Source organism: Podarcis pityusensis (assembly GCF_964106645.2).
Source record: "Podarcis pityusensis genome assembly, chromosome: 2".
NCBI lineage: Eukaryota > Metazoa > Chordata > Lepidosauria > Squamata > Lacertidae > Podarcis > Podarcis pityusensis.
The window spans coordinates 117,590,216-117,610,165 of NC_138029.1; the positions used below are offsets into that span (position 1 = coordinate 117,590,216).

Genomic DNA, 19,950 nt, shown 5'->3' on the forward strand with positions numbered 1-19,950 from the left:
CATCGATACAGTACTTTTTGTCGGGGGGGGGGCATATTCCTAAACATTTTGTGAATCTAAGTTTGGCCTCATTGAGGGGCAGTATTTCAATATGTGTAGGAAAATGAGAGTACCCCTAAACACTTTTTTAGGGGGGGGGAGCACTGTTTAAAACTATTTAGGATAGTGTTCCTTGCTGCCTCCTGTGGGAGTTCCAAAGATTAACAATGCGCCATGTGAATTTCTACTTCTTTTTGCCTGCCCGCTCCTCCCCACCTACCCCCTCCCCCCGCAATGCGCATGCGGCTAAATTTCTACTTTCTCTTATCTGTCGTGAATCTTCCAACCGTAAGCTTAATTGGAAGTCTTCAAGTGCTAGTGTTACAAGGGAGAAACTTCTCCCTATTCGCTTTCTCCGTACCATGCATAATTTTTACACTTCTATCATGTTGCCTCTTTCTGACCTGTTCTTTAAACTAAAAAGTCCCAACCTTTCTTGATGGGAAGGGGAGCTCACTTCATCCCCTCAATCATTTTGACGGCCCTTTTCTGAAGCTTTTCCAACTCTACAATATCCTTTTTGGGGTGAGCCAGCCAGAACTGTTCACAGGATTCCAAATGTGGTCCCATCATCGATTTGTATCATGGCTTTATGGTACCTGGAGTTTATTTGCATTCCCTTTCCTATTGAACCCTAGCACGGAAATAACTTTTTCATGGCCGCCGCACACTAGGTCAATGTCTTCATTAAAACTATTTACTACGACTCCAAGGTCTCATTCCTGGTCTGTCATCCCATGAGAGTATATGTGAAATTCAGATTTATTTATTTTTGCCTCAACATGCTATCTAGGCGATGGGGAACATCCCCAACCTTTGTGCCAAGTGGGCAATTCACTTTGCTATCTCTATGTCCATCAGACACCCAACTATCTATGTTCTTAATGACTGACTCGTCCATTACAAGGGTCCTTCCACACACCCACACACCCAAGAAGAGTCTTCAGCAAGGGAGGGTGGCCATTCATCCCCCCCCCCCAAATAGGATCCTTCTATGGAAATCATAGAATGAATTGGAAGGGACCACGAGGACCAACTGGTCCACCCCACCCCACCCCACCCCACCCCCGAATGTTTCCCTCTTCCTCAGAACAATACTCTCTTCTACCAGGAGTGGAAAACCTTTGGTGCTTCATATGTAGTCAGACTGGGGAGGGTGAATTTCCCACGGGCCCAGGCATAAAGGCTTGGGAAATAATATACAAGGAATTGAAAAGGATATTCAAAATAACTTTTGTAAAACAAACCAGAAGCTTTTCTTTTGGGAATTATAGGGACAGAACTACCTAAACTGCATAGAAATTTATTTATGTATGCTACTACAGCAGCAAGAATGCTACTCGTCCAAAAGTGGAAAGAAGCATAAGTCCCAGCAAAGGAAGAATGGATACAAAAACTTATGGAATATGCAGAAATGGCAAAACTTAGCAGAAGAATAAGAAATCAAGATCAACAAACTTTTTATAAAAGAATGGAAATGGTTTATTGAATATTTACATATAAATTGTAAACAGATAAAAACATTAGCAGGATAATTGTAATAACATGCAGTTTCATAAGAGTATATATTTAAAGAAGATGAATAAATGAGCAAATTAAATGAATTTGGATATGCAGAAGATATTAAAAAATAAATTTAAGGAACTGCAGAAAGGGAGGGGGAAGGAAGTCAAACTTTTAAATGTTAAATCAATGTTAATGTAAAACCAATGAAATGTATAAACTTGGAAAGTATAAATAAAAACTAAAAAAAGGCTTGCAGGGCTACTCTGCCTGGGGTTCTCCAACTCTTGGTAAAAAAGAAGGGTTGGTGTTATTAATATATTCCCACCCCCTCCAGTGGAAGAGGGCTTTGGGAAATGGGTTCTTCAGAGTGTTATCAGAGGGAGACATTTACAGCTGATCTTAAATACTTGATCTACCCTCAAGTCTACCATGGCCCTGATTCCAAAATCTCTCATCCACTTCCCCCTTCCTCCATACACTTATTCATACGGAGCAACCATTTGGATGTTTTTAAGCACTTTGAATTCCACCTCAGGAAACAGTATCCTAAGAGATTTGGGACCGAAAAGGATTGTGGCCAATGAGAAAAGGAGGTATACAGTCATGGGAAAAAGAAAGTACACCTTCTTTGAATTATGTGGCTTTACACATGAGGACATAATAAAAAACATGTTCCTTAGCAGGTCTTAATATCAGGTAAATACAACCTCAGGTGAACAACAGCACATAATATGTCGCATTGTGATTTATTTAACAGAAATAAAGCCAAGATGTAGAAGCCATGTGTGAAAAACTAAGTACACCTTTGATTCAACAGCTTGGAGAACCACCTTTATCAGCAATAACATGAAGTAATTCTTTATCCATCTCTCTCATTGTTGTGGAGGAATTTTGGCCCATTCTTCTTCACAACGTTGCTTCAGCTCATTGAGGTTTGCTGGCATTTGTTTATGAACAGCTCTCTTAAGGTCCCACCACAGCATTTCAATTGGGTCAAAGTCTGGACTTTGAGTGGGCCGTTGCAACACCTTGATTCTTTTCTTTTTCAGTCATTCTGTTGAAGATTTACTGGTGTGCTTGGGATTATTGTCCTGTAGCATAACCCAGTTTCGACCAAGCTTTAGCTGTCAGGCAGATGGCCTCCCAACTGAATCTAAGATACTTTGGTATACAGAGGAGTTCGTGGTCAACTCAATGACTGCAAGGTTCCCAGGTCCTGTGGCTGCAAGCCCAAATCACCAACCCTCCACCACCACGCCTGACAGTTAGTATGTTGTTTGTGCTGATATGCTGCATTTGGTTTTCGCCAAACATGGTACTGTGCACTATGGCCAAACATCTCCACTTTGGTCTCGTGTGTCCAAAGGACGTTGTTCCAGAAGTCTGGTGATTTGTTCAGATGCAACTTTGCAAACCTAAGCTGTGCTGCCATGTTCTATTTAGAGGGAAGAGGCTTTCTCCTGACAACTCTTCCCAGCATATTCAGTCTTTTTCTGATCATACTGTCATGAACTTTAACATTTAACGTGCTAACTGAGGCCTGTAGAGCCCGAGATGTAACTCTTGGGTTTTTTGCAATTTCTCTGAGCATTGCACGGTCTGACCTTGGGGTGAATTTGCAGGGACGTCCACTCCTGGGAAGGTTGACAACTGTCTGGAATGTTTTCCACTTCTGAATAATCTTTCTGATTGTAGAATGATGGACTTTAAATTGTTTGGAGATGGCCTTATAATCCTTCCCAGTTTCATGGGCAGCAACAATTGCTTCTCTAAGAGCATTGCTGATGTCTTTCCTCCTTGGCATTGCGGTAAAACACAAATGCGTGCATTCACAGTTTTCCCCGCACTTGGTGCACAGATATGGCTTCTCTCCCGTATGGGTCCCCTCATGGGCCAAAAGACTCGAGCTCTGGCTCAAATTCTTCCCAAACTCTGTGCATTTGTACAGCTTCTCTCCCATGTGCGTCCTCTCATGCGCCAAAAGACCCGACCTCCGGTGGAAGTTCTTCCTGCAGTCCAGGCAGGTGAATGGTTTCTTGCCAGTGTGGGACCTCTCACGCACCATGAGGGCTAAGCAGTTGTAGGGATTGTCTCCCTGGTCATAAGGAGGAACAGGGATGTCCTTCTGTTTCCCATGCCCATCTGAGTCCTGACGACTTCCAGGTGTTTCTACCATCTCATGGATGTCCCAGTTGTCTCCTCCAAGAGGTGCTCCGTCTGCCTCAGATTCTTCCAGGCTGAGCTGGTCCTCGTTCTTCTTCTCACTCAGCTTTCCATCACCTGCTGAGAAAGCAGAAAACCTTGATGTCATGAATCCAACCCTTGAGCTTTGTGGTGTTGCAGCTAATGAAACCTTCAGCCATGGAATTAAATAACGAAGGGCCCCAAAGAACAGAGCTTGGGGTCACCTTGAAGACTAACTAATTTATCATGACAAAAAGCCAAGAACAACTAACATGCCTCCCTCTGGATGTTGTTGAATTCCAGTAACCATCAGCCCCAGTCAACATGGTCAATAGACTGGGAAGATCAGAATTGAAGCCCAGCAAAAACTGGAGAACCACATGTTCTGTCCAACCCCTAGACTAGAGCCCAGCAGCACATGCATGGAAGCATCAGCACAGCACAAAAAGCAGAACTCGCATTAGGAATCTTTCAGAGAGCAATCAAAAAATCAAGCTGCCAATAACACAATGTAATTATGGTGTAACTACAATTGAAATCGGGACGCGGGTGGCACTGTGGGTAAAACCTCAGTGCCTAGGGCTTGCCGATCGCATGGTCGGCGGTTCGAATCCCCGCGGCGGGGTGAGCTCCCGTCTTTCGGTCCCAGCTCCTGCCCACCTAGCAGTTCGAAAGCACCCCTAAGTGCAAGTAGATAAATAGGTACCGCTTTATAGCGGGAAGGTAAACGGCGTTTCTGTGTGCTGCGCTGGTGCTGGCTCGCCAGAGCAGCTTTGTCACGCTGGCCACGTGACCCGGAAATGTCTCTGGACAGCGCTGGCCCTCGGCCTCTTAAGTGAGATGGGCGCACAACCCTAGAGTCGGACACGACTGGCCCGTACGGGCAGGGGTACCTTTACCTTACAATTTAAATGCTGTGTATGGTGCCTGTTGTTGCACCTAATTATTTTTTTTTATAGAGTTGGAAAAGGGATCCAGTGTGTTGAACAGCCCCATGCCTCATGGTGAGTAAAACCTAATAAAAGTTGCTGAAAAATAATAAAGCATTGCTGATCATATGAAAATAAAAAGAATGTAATGTTAGCTTGTCCAGTTCATGCAGGTTAGCAGATTTCAAGTGTTCTCGGTGCAGTATGCACAGCCCCTGGTAGGAGCATCCCTGAACATGTGCAGATTTCTTCCCTCTACAGCAAAAATTCCTAAGGGAGGAGTGGGGAACCTTAGGAACCAAGAATTAAATGTGGCTGTCCAGGCCTCTCTATCCAACCTTGGGAATTCTCCCACTCCTCTCTGTCCCCACCCCACCAAGGTTTTTACATTGCTGGAATGCATCCCTCTACTTGCCTGGTGCAGAGTTAAGAGAAGAATTATCTGCCCCCTGCAGAGTTGGAATGTAGTCTACTATAGAGGATGTACGGGTTAATTTCATTGATCTGCCCACTTTTGCCTGTGGCTTCACCTGGAGATATCTCATGAGAGAATGTGGCCCATGAGCTGAAAAACTTCTCCGCTCCTGTCCTAAGTGGGCACAGTGGAACATCTAGGTAATCTAAAGCTCCATCCCCTCTCATTTTAAAAATTAAGTGCCTGGGGAAAATAAATCCTTACCGAGTGAGACCATGTCCTCATCTTTCTCCTGCTTTAAGTTCTGCTCCTGCTCAGTGTCTGAGGGAGGCAGCTTGGTATCAGAAAGGTTTGTGGCCACTGCCTGCAGTTAAACATTAAGAATCATGAGTCAGAAAGGAGCAGAAAGGCTTAGGAACAGAAAGGTGTGGTGTGTGTATTTTAAAGGCAACCTTTTATAATAAAGAATCGTGACCCCAAAAGACACACTTCTCCCACCTAATGCTATCACAGTATGAATTGAAATAGAAAACTGAAAAGCAGGATGGGCCATATTTTTCAATGGAGACTAACATGGCTGCTACTCATAGGTAAATGGAACCTCTAGCTTCAGAGGCAGTACACGACCAGACGTTTTTATTCTGCGTTCAATATTATTTGCGCTCATTATGCTATCAGGGCAGTCACACACAAACCCACTTTCAATACAGTACAGTTGTACCTTGGTTCTCGAACACCTTGGTACCTGTACGTTTTGACTCCCAAACTCCGAAAACCCAGAAGTCTTCTGGTTTTCGAATGTTCTTGGGAACCTGAATGTCCGACACGGCTTCTGCAGCTTCCGATTGAGTGCAGGAAGCGCCTGCAGCCGATTGGAAACCGTGTCTTGGTTTTCAACCGTTTTCAGAAGTCGAACAGAGTTCTGGAATGGATTCAAGAACCAAGGTACGACTGTACTGCAAAAGCTTTGGGGCTTGCATACCTCTTCACCTGAGCTCCCCATCTTTCATTCTCCTGCTGCCTCAGCAGGAAATCCTTCACCAGGGTCACGACCCGAGCACAGATCTCCGGGCATCGAACCCGAACCAAATTCTCCATTTCCCAGAGAAAAAGCACTGCAGCCTCACTCAAAAAGTTTCTGAAATAAGCAGGTGGATTTGTTCCATTATAATTTTCCCAAAGAAAATTTGTCAAATTTTGTCAAAAGGTTGCGGGGCAGCACCATACAAAACATGAATGAAATTCAAACAACATATAAATACAATGACAAAGGCTAGTGTTTTCATGGGATCTTAGGTTTTGTTGTACCTGCTATGCAGCACTTTTATATTTTATGTGTGTGGACCATTTACAAACATCTTAAACAAATCAATACAAATGTATGTATAGACCAGAGGCTGGGTAGCTATAGCCCTCCAGATGTTGCCAAACTACAACTTCATCATCCCTGGCTTTGCTGACTGACCAGCACTGATCTGGAGGAGGGCCCCAGGCTATCCACACAGTCCTAACCAGAGCAAGCTGCTGGTAAAAACATGGGAGCCAAGTCCTGCAAAATAAGTTGACCACTATACATGCAAGGATGCTAAATCTATGAAGAACACAATACAATGATATTTTTAAAGTGATACTTTAAAGATATACGGTATACGATTTCTTAACTTGGGATGGTATCCCAAAGTTATTTCTACTGAGAGCTGACCTACTGAAATTAACTGACATGACTAATTTTGGCCCATTAATTTTGATAATATTAATTTAGTCGGTTACACTACAATTTGTTTCGATTTCTGAGAGTCAGACTGACATTCCATAATGATTTATTTATTTATTTCCATCCAAAGCATCCTGAGATTGGGCTTCATTCTGTTTCAGAGCTGGGGATCTAGTCCCCTTCTCCCCCCTCGGTTTGCATTCTGGTGGGTGGCAGGCGGGCAGGCAGGCGGGGAAGGAGATCAGGGAGCTGTTAGCAGTTTCCCCTTCGCACTGCCGGGTCTTCGCTTCTCCTGTGTCATTTCAAATGCCTCCTCTGCAGGGAGAGCTTCTCCTTTTTCCCAACCGCCCCCTTCCTCCTCTACCTCCATCAACGCACCTCTTTTCTCTCTCTCTTTCCCTGCACCAGCCAGCCGCCGCCTTGGTGATGCAACCTCCTTTTCAAGAAATCTCTGCAGCCCAAATTGCCCAGAGGCTAGCAATATTTATAAATATATCTATTTTAAAAACCCCACGAAGGGGAGAAAGCCCCACAAACCACCGAGTTTCCTATCAGCTACAGGAAAAGACGATGGGTAGCTTTCTTCCCAGATGTCCAAGCCTCTCTGTAAAAATGCAGCTCTGCCGCTTTAACCCTTGGGATCTCATTCTCGGGGAAAGAGGGCATTGCCCAGGGCGGGTTACAGCGATAGAAAATGCAATTATAAATACACATTACCCATTACAACGACAAATTACATACAAAAACAGGGGAGCATAAATCCACGCTTGCAAAACTCCCAGTCTGCCACGCCCCCATTTCCTCCAGAAATGGGACAATCCTGCTAAAATAACTGTTACGGGAACGTGCAAACAGCACTTCTTGACTCAATGCACACCAGCAAACATGTTTTCACAGCGCAGCGTTGCACCGGCGGCCGGCGGCCGCCTTCTCCCTTTCGCAACTCCGCAGGGTGTCATTCCTCAAAGGGTTAAGGAAACGGCAACCGGTTGCCTAGACAAGACCCGGAAGCGTAAAGAATGTTCCGCGCTTCCTGTTCCTGCGCGTCTCGATGGTCCGGGCTTGGGCATCGGAATTGGAGATTAGCCGAGGTTGCCCGCAAAGGTGAGTTGGGAGATGGCGGAGGGGAGAGCGAGAAGTTAATGGAGACGCTTCCTTTGGGCTCTTTGCCTGTTTTTGCTCAGGGTCTGCCCTGCAAGCAGCGCTCCCGGGGGCCTTCTGCTGAGAAAAGCTGGGAAAGGCTCAGAAAAGGGCAGCCAGGATGGATCGAAGGGGGTTGGAGCAGTTTCCCCAGTGATGAAAGGGTGAAGCATTTGGGGGGCGGAGGGAGTAAATGGAGAGTCGGGAAAGGGGTGCATCAAATTAGGCACGGCGTTCGGGGGGAAGTGGCTCGAGAGACGTTTTACTCCGCCTTTCATGAAACCAAACTCGGGGCCAAGCAGTAAAGCTGAGCGGTGAGAGATGCAGGACAGACAAAAGGAAGGACTTCTCCATGCAGCATGTAATTGAACTATGGGGTTCACTGCCGCGAGAAATAGTGACGGGCACCGAGTTATTATTATTATTAATAATAATAAAATTTATATACCACCCTATACCCAGGGGTCTCAGGGCGGTTCGCAGAATAAAATCAAGATATAAAACCACAAAATACCTAATAAAAAACAGCAACCCATTACCCCCTCCCAAAAAACCCACAATTTAAAAGGGCATAGGATGTAAATCGGATCAACCAAATGCGTGGTTAAAGAGGATGGATTTAAAAGAGGATTTGGCAAATTCAATGGGGGGGGGGGTAAGACTATCATCAACACTAAGGACACGGATGACCGTTTCAGAGCACTCATAGGTGCTCTGAAAGCACCTATGAAGGGTGTGGACAGGGTTGAAGAAGTATGCAACTTGAAGAGAGGGTGTAGCCTGGGGGAGAGACCCAAGGGCCAGACAGGAAGGTATTTGGCCCTCAGGCCTGAGGCTTCCCCCGCCCTGCTATAGACAATACTGAGCTAGATGGGCCATTGGTGGCTTCAGATGTCCTGTCATTTCAGAAGATGCATTTCAGCTTTTGTGTGGCTCTTCTGTGAAGTCTCCTGTCACCCATGATTATGCAAATACTCCCATTAAACAATTAGAAAATGATTCTGTTCTGAGATGCTGATGTTTGCTCACTCCCTGTCCTCCCTTGCTAATACACAAAGGGAAGTGTGCAGCTGTGGGAGGGGGAGTCCCAGGCTCATGATATACCAGACTGATAAAATTCACTCTGAAAGGGGAGCTGATTACAAGGGAAGTGGGAAAGTTACTGATAAAAGGAGCGAGGTTAACTCCATGAATGCAGGACAGAATTGTGAGAGATTCTGTAACTACAAAGAGACAATAGTTTATGTCTTTTAGATACCTTGGATATATGGACTGCCTCTGTTAATCTATGTGTTTACATTAGGACTGATGGACTATTTTTTATCATCTGTGTCAGCAACGGTTCATTATCCTTTTCTTTCTTTTTGGTATACTTGCAAAAAAAAAATGCTGAAAAATAAAATAAGAAAAGAAAGGGGTAGACAAACACAAGCCTTGATACATATGGCTGCTATTCTTGCATCATTGATCTGTTGCGGAACACACATACAAACCTCAACTGTAGAGGGGCCCTTAGTTTGTATAATTAAAGTGACTTAAAGCACAATCTTGTCCTAGTGCAATAAAAAAGAGAGAAGGAGATTTATAGTGGTTAGGGAAAAGAGGAAAATGCACCGAATAGTGTGGGATGAACAAATGATTAACAGGGAGATGTATAAAAAACACTACACAAGCAAATCAGAGAGAATGCTTGCTGTCATATTACCGCCCCACAAACAAATTGGGATGAATGCTCAGTAAATAGGTGGTCTGAAGGAGACCTCCCAAGATTTTGCTATAATCATACAAAACCTTTCACTCATACAGTCATACCGCTGGTTAAATGTGCTTCAGGTTGAGCATTTTCAGGTTACGCTCCGCGGCGACCCAGAAGTAATGGAGCGTGTTACTTCCGGGTTTTGCGGCTCGCACATGCGCAGACGCTCAAAATGATGTCACGTGCATGCGCGGAAGCGGTGACACGCACAGACACGGGTTGCGTTCACTTCAGGATGTGAACGGGGCTCCGTAACGGATCCCATTCGCATCCAGAGGTACCACTGTATTTCAATTTTATTTTATTTTTTCCTCAGACGCTTCTGCCAGGAATAAAAATGGAGGAGCAGGACCTGCCAGGACCCAATCCAGCAAAGAGATCAGAAATGAGAGGAAAAGGTTCCCGTGCTGTCCAAACTGGGACTGCCAGGGAGTTTCCAGCTGAGACAACCCCGGGAATAATTAAGCATGAGCTAAACAAGGGGCCCCACCAGAAAACTCCGCAGCAGGGGTTCCTGAAGTCCAAATGGTCTATGCGTTCACGATCAAAACCCTCACGGCTCTTTCAGTCCCATCCGCGGTTGGATGATGCTAATGACTTCCAGGCCTCCTTCAAGGCTGTCATTGACACCAGCCGGTGGCCAACAGGAGAGAGTGCGTCCCGTCGAGAAGCCCGCGGGGCCCATCAAAGGCTGGATCCTTTTGTGAAAGTGAAGGAGGAGATTCTGGATGAGGAAACTCTCAGCTTGGAGATTCGATGTCTTCGCTTCCGGCATTTCGGCTACCAGGAGACCGAGGGGCCCCGAGAGGCCTTGAGACAACTCCGAGAGCTTTGCCGCCAGTGGCTGATGCCTGAGAGGCACACCAAGGAGCAGATCCTGGAGTTGGTGACCTTGGAGCAGTTCCTGACCGTCCTGCCCCTGGAGATGCAGTGCTGGGTCCGGGAATGGGGCCCGGAGACCTGTACCCAAGCGGTGGACCTTGCGGAAGATTTCTTGCTGAAGCCTCGAGAGGCTGAGAGGCCAGAGGAAAAGGTGAACAGAGCTTGTGCGAATTGACCTAGGAGTCATGACAGCTTGGGTCGTCTATGAGTGTGGAAAAGTTGGTCTGGAAATGTGTCTTGGCAAACACAGTTCAATAACACAGACTGTGTCCAGAGAGAAAAGTCTTGATAACACTTTACTAAGTATACTGAACAAAATGGTGTATAATTTGAGGAGAAAGGAAACAGAGGTTTTGTGTTTCAGTTTGGGCCTTGTACAGAGTGCCGGGAGACATTCAGTCAAACATATAGAGGTAAAACTCCCTTGGAACTGCACAGCCAACCAGAGCATGTGCTATCTCACTAAAGATAATGCCAGTGCCTGGTTGCTAAGTAATAACTCCACCTGTCCCTCTCTTGGCTAGTTGACTTTAATGCTAATCAAATTAACCCTAAATTACAAACAGCCTCAGCAAGCATGACCAACAGCCAGGGATGACAGGAGTCGTAGTTTAGCACTATCTGGAAGACCAAAGGTTCCTCATACTGTATACTACTTTTCAGTCATTCCATTCCTATCTGCTCCAAATTCCATTTTATGTGGAGGAAAATATTTTATGTTATTTAAGCCATTCACTATCAATAGATCTTGAAGCAGTTTACATTGAATTGGTTTACATGTTAAAAAATCCAAGAACATAAGTATAGAATAAAACACTTTCAACAATTTAAGATGAAGAAAATCCAACTACACATAGGTCCCGCTTTCCAAACACAATGCGCTTCCCCGGAAATCATCCTTTAGGCGAACATTCGCATAATGAGCTGACAATTTTCATTATTTCTTATGGGAGCATTTCTAATGTGTGTTCCCACCATACTTTTTTCCTAAAATGACTGCAGCCAACCAGCAAAAGAGGGGCAAAGGAAAAACTGGTTTGCCTGCTGCTCCCTGATTAGTCCGATTTCTTTCGCCATGGTTTCTACTCCAGCAAAAGTACAAACAAGCAGGGAAGTGGGCAAACTCCATCTGTTCACATATCTGAATCAGCCAAGTGTGCAGCAAAGCTTGGGTATAACTTTCTGTGTAAAGAGAAGTGATTTTTTGCATAATGAGCTGGTGGATGGTGGGTAGGGTTGCCATATTTCAAACTGAAAATCCAGACAGAAAAGCTGTTGAGTTTTTTGGGCAAAATGCCATTTTTGAGCTATGCCAATATGGGTTGCCATATGTCCGGATTTCCCCAGACATTTTCCCGATTTCCACTCGGACACTGCTGCTGACTGCAGTATCCCGGTTATATCAGGGAAAATCCAGTTGTATGGCAATGCTAATAGTGCAGCCTGAATATACATAAACAGTACAGTGCAATATCTGTATACGCAGCAATAATCGTATCAGTGTTTAATTATTTTTTTTTAAGTGTGTGTGTGTATGGACCACCTCTTCCCCACATGATTCAACCTAGACTCTGCTTTCATAATCCAAGGCCTGTGTCCATGTGCCCACTCAGAGAGGGAGATGTGGAGAGTGTCAGCATGAGACTGGGTCTTCTTAGTGGTGGCTCAGTGCTTATGTAACACTCTCCCCGGCTACACATGTCTGGCAATATCACTATATTTCTTTAGGTGCAGGCAAAAATGTTTCTCTTCAGCCAAGCCTTTTTATAATCTGTAGCCTCCCGCAGTGGGAGTGATTTTTTCGCTTTTACAGTGGAACCTCTGGTTACGAACGGGATTCATTCCGGAGGCCTGGCCGTATCTCAAAATCTTCGTAACCGGAGGATTGCGTCTATGCATGCGGCGCCGCAGAGCACTTCTGCACATGCGCGAGCAGCAAACCAACTTCCGGGTTTGCCGCTTTTGCAACCCAAGGATTACGTTACCCGAAGGGTAACCTGAGGGTCCACTGTACTGATTTAGTTTTATGTAGGTGACGTATGTGCTACTTTTGGTAAGTCACTTTGAGTTCCTTTTTGTAAAAGTGGCTAATGAGTTTTTAAAGTGACTAATAAAACAAATAATACAGATTTAACATCTACAGTTCTAAATCTTTTGTTCTTCTTCGGTTTCAGATATGGGGGCCTTTCACAAATGTGGCCATTCATTCGCCCGCGTCAGAGGAGGATTCCTCAGACACTGCTGAAATGCAGATTTGCACAGAGGTCAAGGAGGAAGCAGATGAGATCGACTTGCTGGGTCAAGATTTAGGTTTGAGTCCTTTGACTACGAAGCTTCTTAGCTGGTGATGCTGGGGATTGAACGTGGGGTCTTCTGTGTTCAGGGCAGATGCTCCACCGTTGAGTTAGGACCTTTCCCATTCTAAATCATGGTGTTCAGAATCTTCTCTCTCATTTCTTGATTCTGTTATTTCTTTCAACAGATGACAGGCACGAACTGGAAGATGCAGAAGGGATCTTTGAAGAGGAAACAGTTGAGCAAGTAGTTGTGGCTGGAGTATCCCCAGAAAGAGCCAAGGGAGATTTATTCCAGAATCCTGAAGTTGACAAGAGACCTGGAAGCCAGGAGGGGCAAGAAAATCGCCGGGACAAGCACCCGAGGAAGGCGGCAAAACCATTGGGGCAACGCGAGGAAGGCAACAGGGGCTTGAACCAGAATACCTTCCAGCACGGAATCCGCCAGATCTTTGATCTCCTGGAGAATCAGAAGCAGCAGGTGAGGGAGAGGCCGTACAAATGCACATACTGCAGGGAGAGTTTCCAGAACAAATCCCACCTGTCGATTCATGAGAGGACCCACACCGGAGAGAAACCGTACGAATGCCTGAACTGCGGGAGGTCGTTCTCCCAGCACTCGAACCTCCTGAGGCACGAGAGGACCCACACAGGGGAGAAGCCCTACAAGTGCGCCGACTGTGACAAAAGCTTCAACCAGAAGGCCACCCTTGTTATCCACCAGAGGACCCACACGGGAGAGAAGCCGTACCAGTGCTCAGAGTGCGGCAAGAGCTTCAGCACCAGCTCCCAGCTCATCACCCACAAGCGGATCCACTCGGGTGAGAAGCCGTACCAGTGCTCCGACTGCGGCCAGAGCTTCAGCCGGAGGCCGCACCTCGTGGTGCACGAGAGGACCCACACCGGAGAGAAGCCTTACAAATGCACCGACTGCGGGGAGAGCTTCAGAAACAGCTCGGTCTTCAACGTTCACAAAAGGACCCACACGGGAGAGAAACCCTACAAGTGCTCCTACTGCGGGCAGAGCTTAAGCCGGAGGACCAACCTCATTAAACATGAGAGAATCCACACGGGAGAAAAGCCCTTCAAGTGCCCAGAATGCGACCTCAGCTTCCGGTCCAGCACCTTGCTGAAAGCTCATAAGAGGACCCACACAGGGGAAAAACCGTACAAATGCCTGGAGTGCGAGAAAAGGTTCTGCGGTCTCACGGGTCTTCGTAAACATAAGAAAGTCCACGCCGAGAAACAGCCATAAGGGTGGGCCTGAGGATATAAGCAGGGCTGTGATGAAGTGAAAGGGGTTCAAATCACAGGCGCTGGCCTTAACTGGCCTGGGAGCTGTGCATCTTAAGGACCACCACCTTCTGTTATGTGCCCTGCTCACGCTCTTCAACATCTAAGGCCCCACCCTATGTACTGCTGCCAAACAAAGCTCAGCAGACCTCTGTTAAGAGCAGAGCCTTTTTTGCAGCTGCACCACGGTGCAGAATGCCCCTGCCTCAAGAGGTTCTGCCAAGCCCGGACACGGTGCTCATTGAATCCCCAGGCCAAAAATTGAGGTTGGTGTGGCACTGCCCCATTCATCTCGATTGAGTGGCCTCTGCTGGTCAAGAAGGAAGCAATATGTGGTTGTTTCGATTGCATGATCCTTAGTTTTAGGCTAAGTAGGGTATGGGAACTAGAGGGTTAAGCCAAAGGCCTCATAGAAAAGGTGGGATTTGAGGGTGTTTGTTGATCCATTCCTCCCTGTAGCTCATTTTTTTATTGTTAGGGGTGGCTGTTTGTGTGTGTGTCTCCTGCTGGGAAGGGATTTGGGTCATTTTACCACTTCCTGTCTTGTACCATTAGACCAGCTCCTCTGATGAATTTTTGCATTTATTAGTTGCTTTATATTGTCTTTAACCTTTATTTGTAAGCCACTTTGAATAATCATTGATAAAGCGGAATTTGAGTTACTGCTTTGTTGTGTGTGTATCTGTGTATGTATCGTAATTAGAGAGGTAAAATTTCCGGAAATTTTGAAGCCATGAGAAAAAAATGTTTTTCCCCTGTTTCCCCCCAGAAAAAATAGATTTGCCCCTTAGCGCCAACAGCAAATAAAGTTAAGGTCCACCTCAATATTTAAGCTCCATAGAAGGTCTACCCTTTGAGTGGTGCTTTAAAAAGAAAGAAACAAAAGACACAACATATAAATGCAGTTTATTCTATCTCATTTTCTGAACTACTGCTATCAATTTACTGACCAGACTATAGGTAAACATTATGCTGTGATGGTGGAGAACATTAATAAGAATCATTTAAGGGTTACAAAAGAGAAACTAATTTGTCAGACAAATTTACCCTCTTACCTGTCAGTTAAGACCTGAGAGGAGGACAGAAACTATCACATCCTGAATATACTAACCATTATTCAACTGTAGGAGGTCTGAGGTACACAAGTATAGTAAACTGGAGGCTTTCCCCTGCAGTGCCTCCTAGTGGCACAAATGCATATTTCTGCTGTTTGAGAGCTTCATTGAGAAGTAAGTACTGTACAGTATAACTTTAATTCTATTCCAGGATTTGCTTGTCTTCAGCTGAGAGAACTTGCAATAATTTAATTTACAAAAAGCCTCAGAAATCTTTCATTCAGGTCTTCATGTTATATTGTTTGAATAAAATGTCATAGATAAATTATTTATCATTGGAAAAGAACATATTCCACACACTCCCCCCCCCCCGATTTTTTTCAGGGGAGGGGACGGTTTTGGGGTGAAAAATCTGTCCCGTTCCCCACCCCCATTTTTCTGTTTTTTTCCCCAGGCCTTTCCCTCTCTAATTGTAATATATTGGATGCAGGAGGAGAAAAGCAGGGTATTGAAAGTGGAAACTAATTTTAGACTTAATGGTCTGATGGGGGTATTACATCACTTTCTTTGTAATGTGGTAAGTGGGACACAGCTCAGCTTTCTAAGGGCTTTTGCACGAGGTTAAAACATAAGAGTAGAAGGCCTCCAGCTTCCTAAACTGTCTCTGCTTTGAACTGCACTGACCCCTCTTTCCTTGGAAGTAGAATGGTATTCTCAGGTTGCAGTTAAAGGCCCATGCCAAACTAGGATACATTCACAAAGATAATGTCTGTCCTTGCACACAAACTCCATCTGCCAGGCTTGCTGCCTTGGGGAGCCCTCCTCATTCTGCTGAGTGGCGGCCCTGGACATCTGCCCATAATCTCGCCCCGAAGGCACCACAGAGCGAAGGGACGGGAGCAAGAAGAGAGATGGGCAGAAGACTCAGGCTGCTAACACACCATTGAATCTTGGAAAGTAGTTTAAAGGTGCTGGGAATTGTAGTTCTGTGGGGAGTGGAACTACAGTTCCCAGGATTTGGGGAGGCTTTGAATATATGGGGTGTCTGCAGTCTAAGGCTGCTTCCAGACACCCTGTTTATTGAGCATTTATTCTGATTTGTTTGCCGGCAGGTAAGGTGATGTGTCAAAGCAAGGGTTACCTTTCAGTGCATTGGGGAAACTAATCATTTTCCTTATTGCAAAAAGTCCAACTTTTTTTTTTTAATAATATTTATTAAAATTTCAAAGAATACAAAAATTACACAAAGACATAAAGTAAAAATACAAAAAAAATAAAAATACAAAAAATAAAAATACAAAAAAATAAAAATTACAGAGAAAAGAATAAAGAAAAAACAAAACAAGTTCATTTATTTTCAGATCCTTAACTGTCATTGCCTTCTTTCTTAGACTTCCTCCTCCTCCCTTCCTTTGTATTCTAGTTATTAATTATCCCAGCAAATCCTTTCCTTTCCATGTTTCATAAAATTCTATCATTACATTACCCTCGACTAATTTAATCCTATCTTTCTATAATAAAATAAACCTTAAAGTTTAAAACTTAAGTCTTAACCTTACCAACTTCTTATGATCATAATATTCTTTCATAATTCTTTATGCATCTTTACTAAAGCCAGGTAATTTCTTCCAACATTTTTCTATCATTCATCAACTTTGTAAAACATTCTAATGATAAAGAAAAAAAGAGAGAGAGAAAGATATAAACAAGTCCAATCTTTATCCAACGTCCCTTCCTCCTGGTTCCGGGATTTGTCAGTCCTTATCCATCAGTCTAACCCGGTGACCTTATGTCTGAGGCCCTCAGGTCACTTCCATGGCCCTTCCGCGGCTCTTCTTCATACTTCTTCATACTTATAACTGTAATTTCAATCCAGCCCCCCATTTCCAAGCCACACCAAACTTTCCCTTTCCAGATCTGGCTTTTTCCAAGTTCATTTATCCAGTCCGAAGGAACATACTCCTGTTGGGTCTGTTCTGTCAAAACACACTCCTGATTTAATGCCACAAGCTCCTGTTCTGTCAAAACACACTCCTGGTTTGAATCCTGAGCAGGCTCCACATATTTTCCCACAGTCTGGTCAAGACATTCCACTGCCTGTTTAAGATTTCTAGTCGAAATGGCCAGCCGGTTCACCTTATCATGTAATTCTTCCAGTAGAGCATTTGTTTTGTAAAAAACGCAGACCAAAGCTTCTAAAAACATTGTCCTGCACAATCAGACACTTTCCCACGATTATTTTGTAACAGCTGTCAGTTCCCTCAAGTTAGTTACAGTTTCAAAAGCTCCCCCTAGAGGGAAGACTTATATTTATTTTTGCTACAAAGTTTCCCTCCCCCCCCCCAAAGTACTTAAGATACTTTGTCCATGTATATTCCTTTAAAATGTGGAAGGGAACAGTGGAATCACAAGTTTTCTCTTCTTTTAGCTATCTGTCGAAAAAAAACAATTATCTTGATAAACTCACGTCAGTTCTGACACCCCCGCTCCAGGATCAGGACGGAGGAAATTAACTTCCTTTTGTGATTACTTCAAATAGTCCAAAAAAAAATATTCCTAATTTAAAATGTTGAAATCCACTCTTTTAAAAACGATTTCCTGGGCTCTAGTGTAAATTGCCTTTGCTTTGTTCTATTTACAAAAGAACGGAAGGGTGACTTCCTGTTTAGCCCTTCCCGCTCCGTACCAAATTCAATAGATTTTTTTATAGTCCAATTCTGTCCTTTGACAAATCTTTATTTGATATCCCATTTGTTCGAATTCTAAGTACTCACGGGTGTTTGTTTTTAAGTCCAAATTGTCCCAGGAAAGAAGGCAGCGCTCTCCGGCAGCAGCTATGCGGCTTTGCTCCATGGAAATAGCGATTGACTCACAGCACCACGCCGCTTCCCCCTCCTCACTTCGGAGCCCGTTAGTGGGTTCCTTAGCGATTGGGGGGGCGCTAAAGGTGCCCGCCGAGTCCCACGGTCACAGGCTTCATCCGCCTGTGATTTTGCAGGGGTCCCCGCTTCGCCGCAGCGGAGTAGACCCTGTTTACCACGGAGCCAGTCCCTCCAATTCAGAGGGAGTGCGCCATTGCCGGTGGCGCCACCCCGGAAGTCGCAAAAAGTCCAACTTTTCTTGGGGGGTGGGCTTGATGCACAAGACTCCCCCAAACCACTTTTGGGAGGGGAGTGCCAGAGACTCTGTTCACAGACTGGTGTGCAAGTATAAATATAGCAATCCTGAAAAAGAATGCCTACACTAAAAAAAAAGTACTTAAAAGTGTGTAAAAGCCAGTGAATACATACAAAAAGCCTAGCAATCCTGTGAGATTTTGGAAGTTTAGTTTGTGGCAGAACCTTGGTGAACTTGATCTCTGTGTTAGGAGGCACCCACCCTGTAAATTTAAAGCAGCCATGGCTTTCCCCTTCTGCAATCTTGGAGACTGTCTCCCCCCCCCCCCCCCCCCCCGGTGCTGGGAATTACGGCTCTGTTGAGGGGTATTCTAGCAACTGTCAGCACCATTAGCAAGCAACATTCCAGGTTTTTGTGGGTGAAGCCATGGCTGTTAGAAGTGCTTTAAATGTGTACTGTGGAAGTGACCTTCCTCTTTAATGTGCCACAACCTCCTTTGATTGAAATGCAAAATGCATTCAGCACCATTTTGCATGTAGGCAGTTGGTTGGGATGGAGCGGAAGAGGAAGAAAAGCTAGCAAAGCATTTTTAAAGAAAAATGTTCAAAGGTATTTCCTCAAAATATGGGCACTGATTTACGAGGGCCAGGAATTAGGGAAACAAGGACTTCCATACCTTATTTCATGCATCTGATGAAGTGGGCTTGAATCTGTGAAACCATAAAGGTAAAGGGACTCTGCTAGGTTGGCAGGAGCAGGGACCAAGTAACGGGAGCTCACCCCGTAGCGGGGATTTGAACCATATGTCACAACAAATTTGTTAGGGCCCCTCCAGCATGGTGGTGGGGTTTCTGCAAATGTGCTTTTGCAAAATGTCACTGGTACAATGATAGTGCATTTGGTGGCTGATCTATACTGAACATCATTCCGCTTTCTTATGCTATCACATTTTTGCTGCCAGAAGGGGCACTCCTGCACTATTCTAGCACAACGAAAGCAGGCCATTAAAAAACACAACCAGAATGTTTGTGGTATGAAAAGTTAGAAGAATTCAGCAGGAAGCTATGGTACATGCAGTGCTTTTTTTCTTCAAAAAAATAGGTTTAGGGCTACTCTCATTTTTCTGCTCATATTGAAATACTGTCCCTCAATGAGGCCAAACTTTAGGGGTATGCGTACCCCTAGCAAAAAAAGCACTGGGTACATGCACAGATTGGAAACGAAGCAGTGCGTCTACCCCAAAACGTTTGCACATGTAAACAGTATTGAAACAACCCTGATAGCATCATGAGCACAAATGCACAAGGAAAAGGACATCTGGAGAGGACCTTAGGTGACCCATACATCTTAAGGACATGACTACTCCCAAAGAATCCTGGGAACTGTAGTCCACCCCTCAGAGCTAGAATTCCCAGCACCCTTAACAAACTACGGTTCCCAAGGTTCTTTTAAAGTGTTACAATACTTCCTTGTGGTTAAATAACACAGCAGCAGCTAACCCGCCTGAAAACAGTCGTCTTCTAGGGCTGAAGAAGACATGGGTTCCAGATAGATGCAACTTTCGGAAACCAGGATTTCTGCCCCCCGCCCTCTGCTTAACGCCCTCAGCTATTTGCATTCTGCGCA

The 19,950-nt window shown here is 44.8% G+C and overlaps 2 protein-coding genes across 14 annotated transcripts in view; one reads left to right on the plus strand and one right to left on the minus strand.

Annotated features, from left to right (window-relative positions):
• Nucleotides 1-1,108: 1,108 nt before the first annotated feature.
• LOC308469988 (uncharacterized protein) overlaps nt 1,109-19,950 on the minus strand; it is a 51,375-nt gene continuing 32,533 nt past the window's right edge. For 3 of the 12 annotated variants that reach the window (XR_013982163.1, XR_013982164.1, XR_013982165.1), the window contains exons 3-4: nt 5,338-5,437; nt 1,110-3,828 (exon numbers count right to left, since the gene is read on the minus strand). Coding sequence is in view for 2 of the 12 variants with exons in the window: in XM_080993172.1 (XP_080849298.1) it covers nt 2,981-3,828; nt 5,338-5,437; nt 6,056-6,076 (969 nt within the window). In the remaining 10 variants the exon portion in view is untranslated. The other 9 variants (XM_080993173.1, XM_080993172.1, XR_013982166.1 and 6 more) reach the window with 9 other exon arrangements.
• Nucleotides 7,802-14,814, plus strand: LOC308469546 (uncharacterized protein). Of its 2 annotated transcripts, none has more exons than XM_080992163.1 (4): nt 7,802-7,891; nt 10,000-10,716; nt 12,740-12,875; nt 13,048-14,814. In XM_080992163.1, the coding sequence occupies exons 2-4, from the start codon at nt 10,021-10,023 to the stop codon at nt 14,112-14,114; spliced, it is 1,899 nt and encodes a 632-aa protein (XP_080848289.1). In that variant the 5' UTR covers nt 7,802-7,891; nt 10,000-10,020; the 3' UTR covers nt 14,115-14,814. The 2 variants fall into 2 exon arrangements, with proteins under 2 accessions (XP_080848289.1, XP_080848288.1); XM_080992162.1 differs by lacking the exon at nt 7,802-7,891 and adding an exon at nt 7,902-8,288.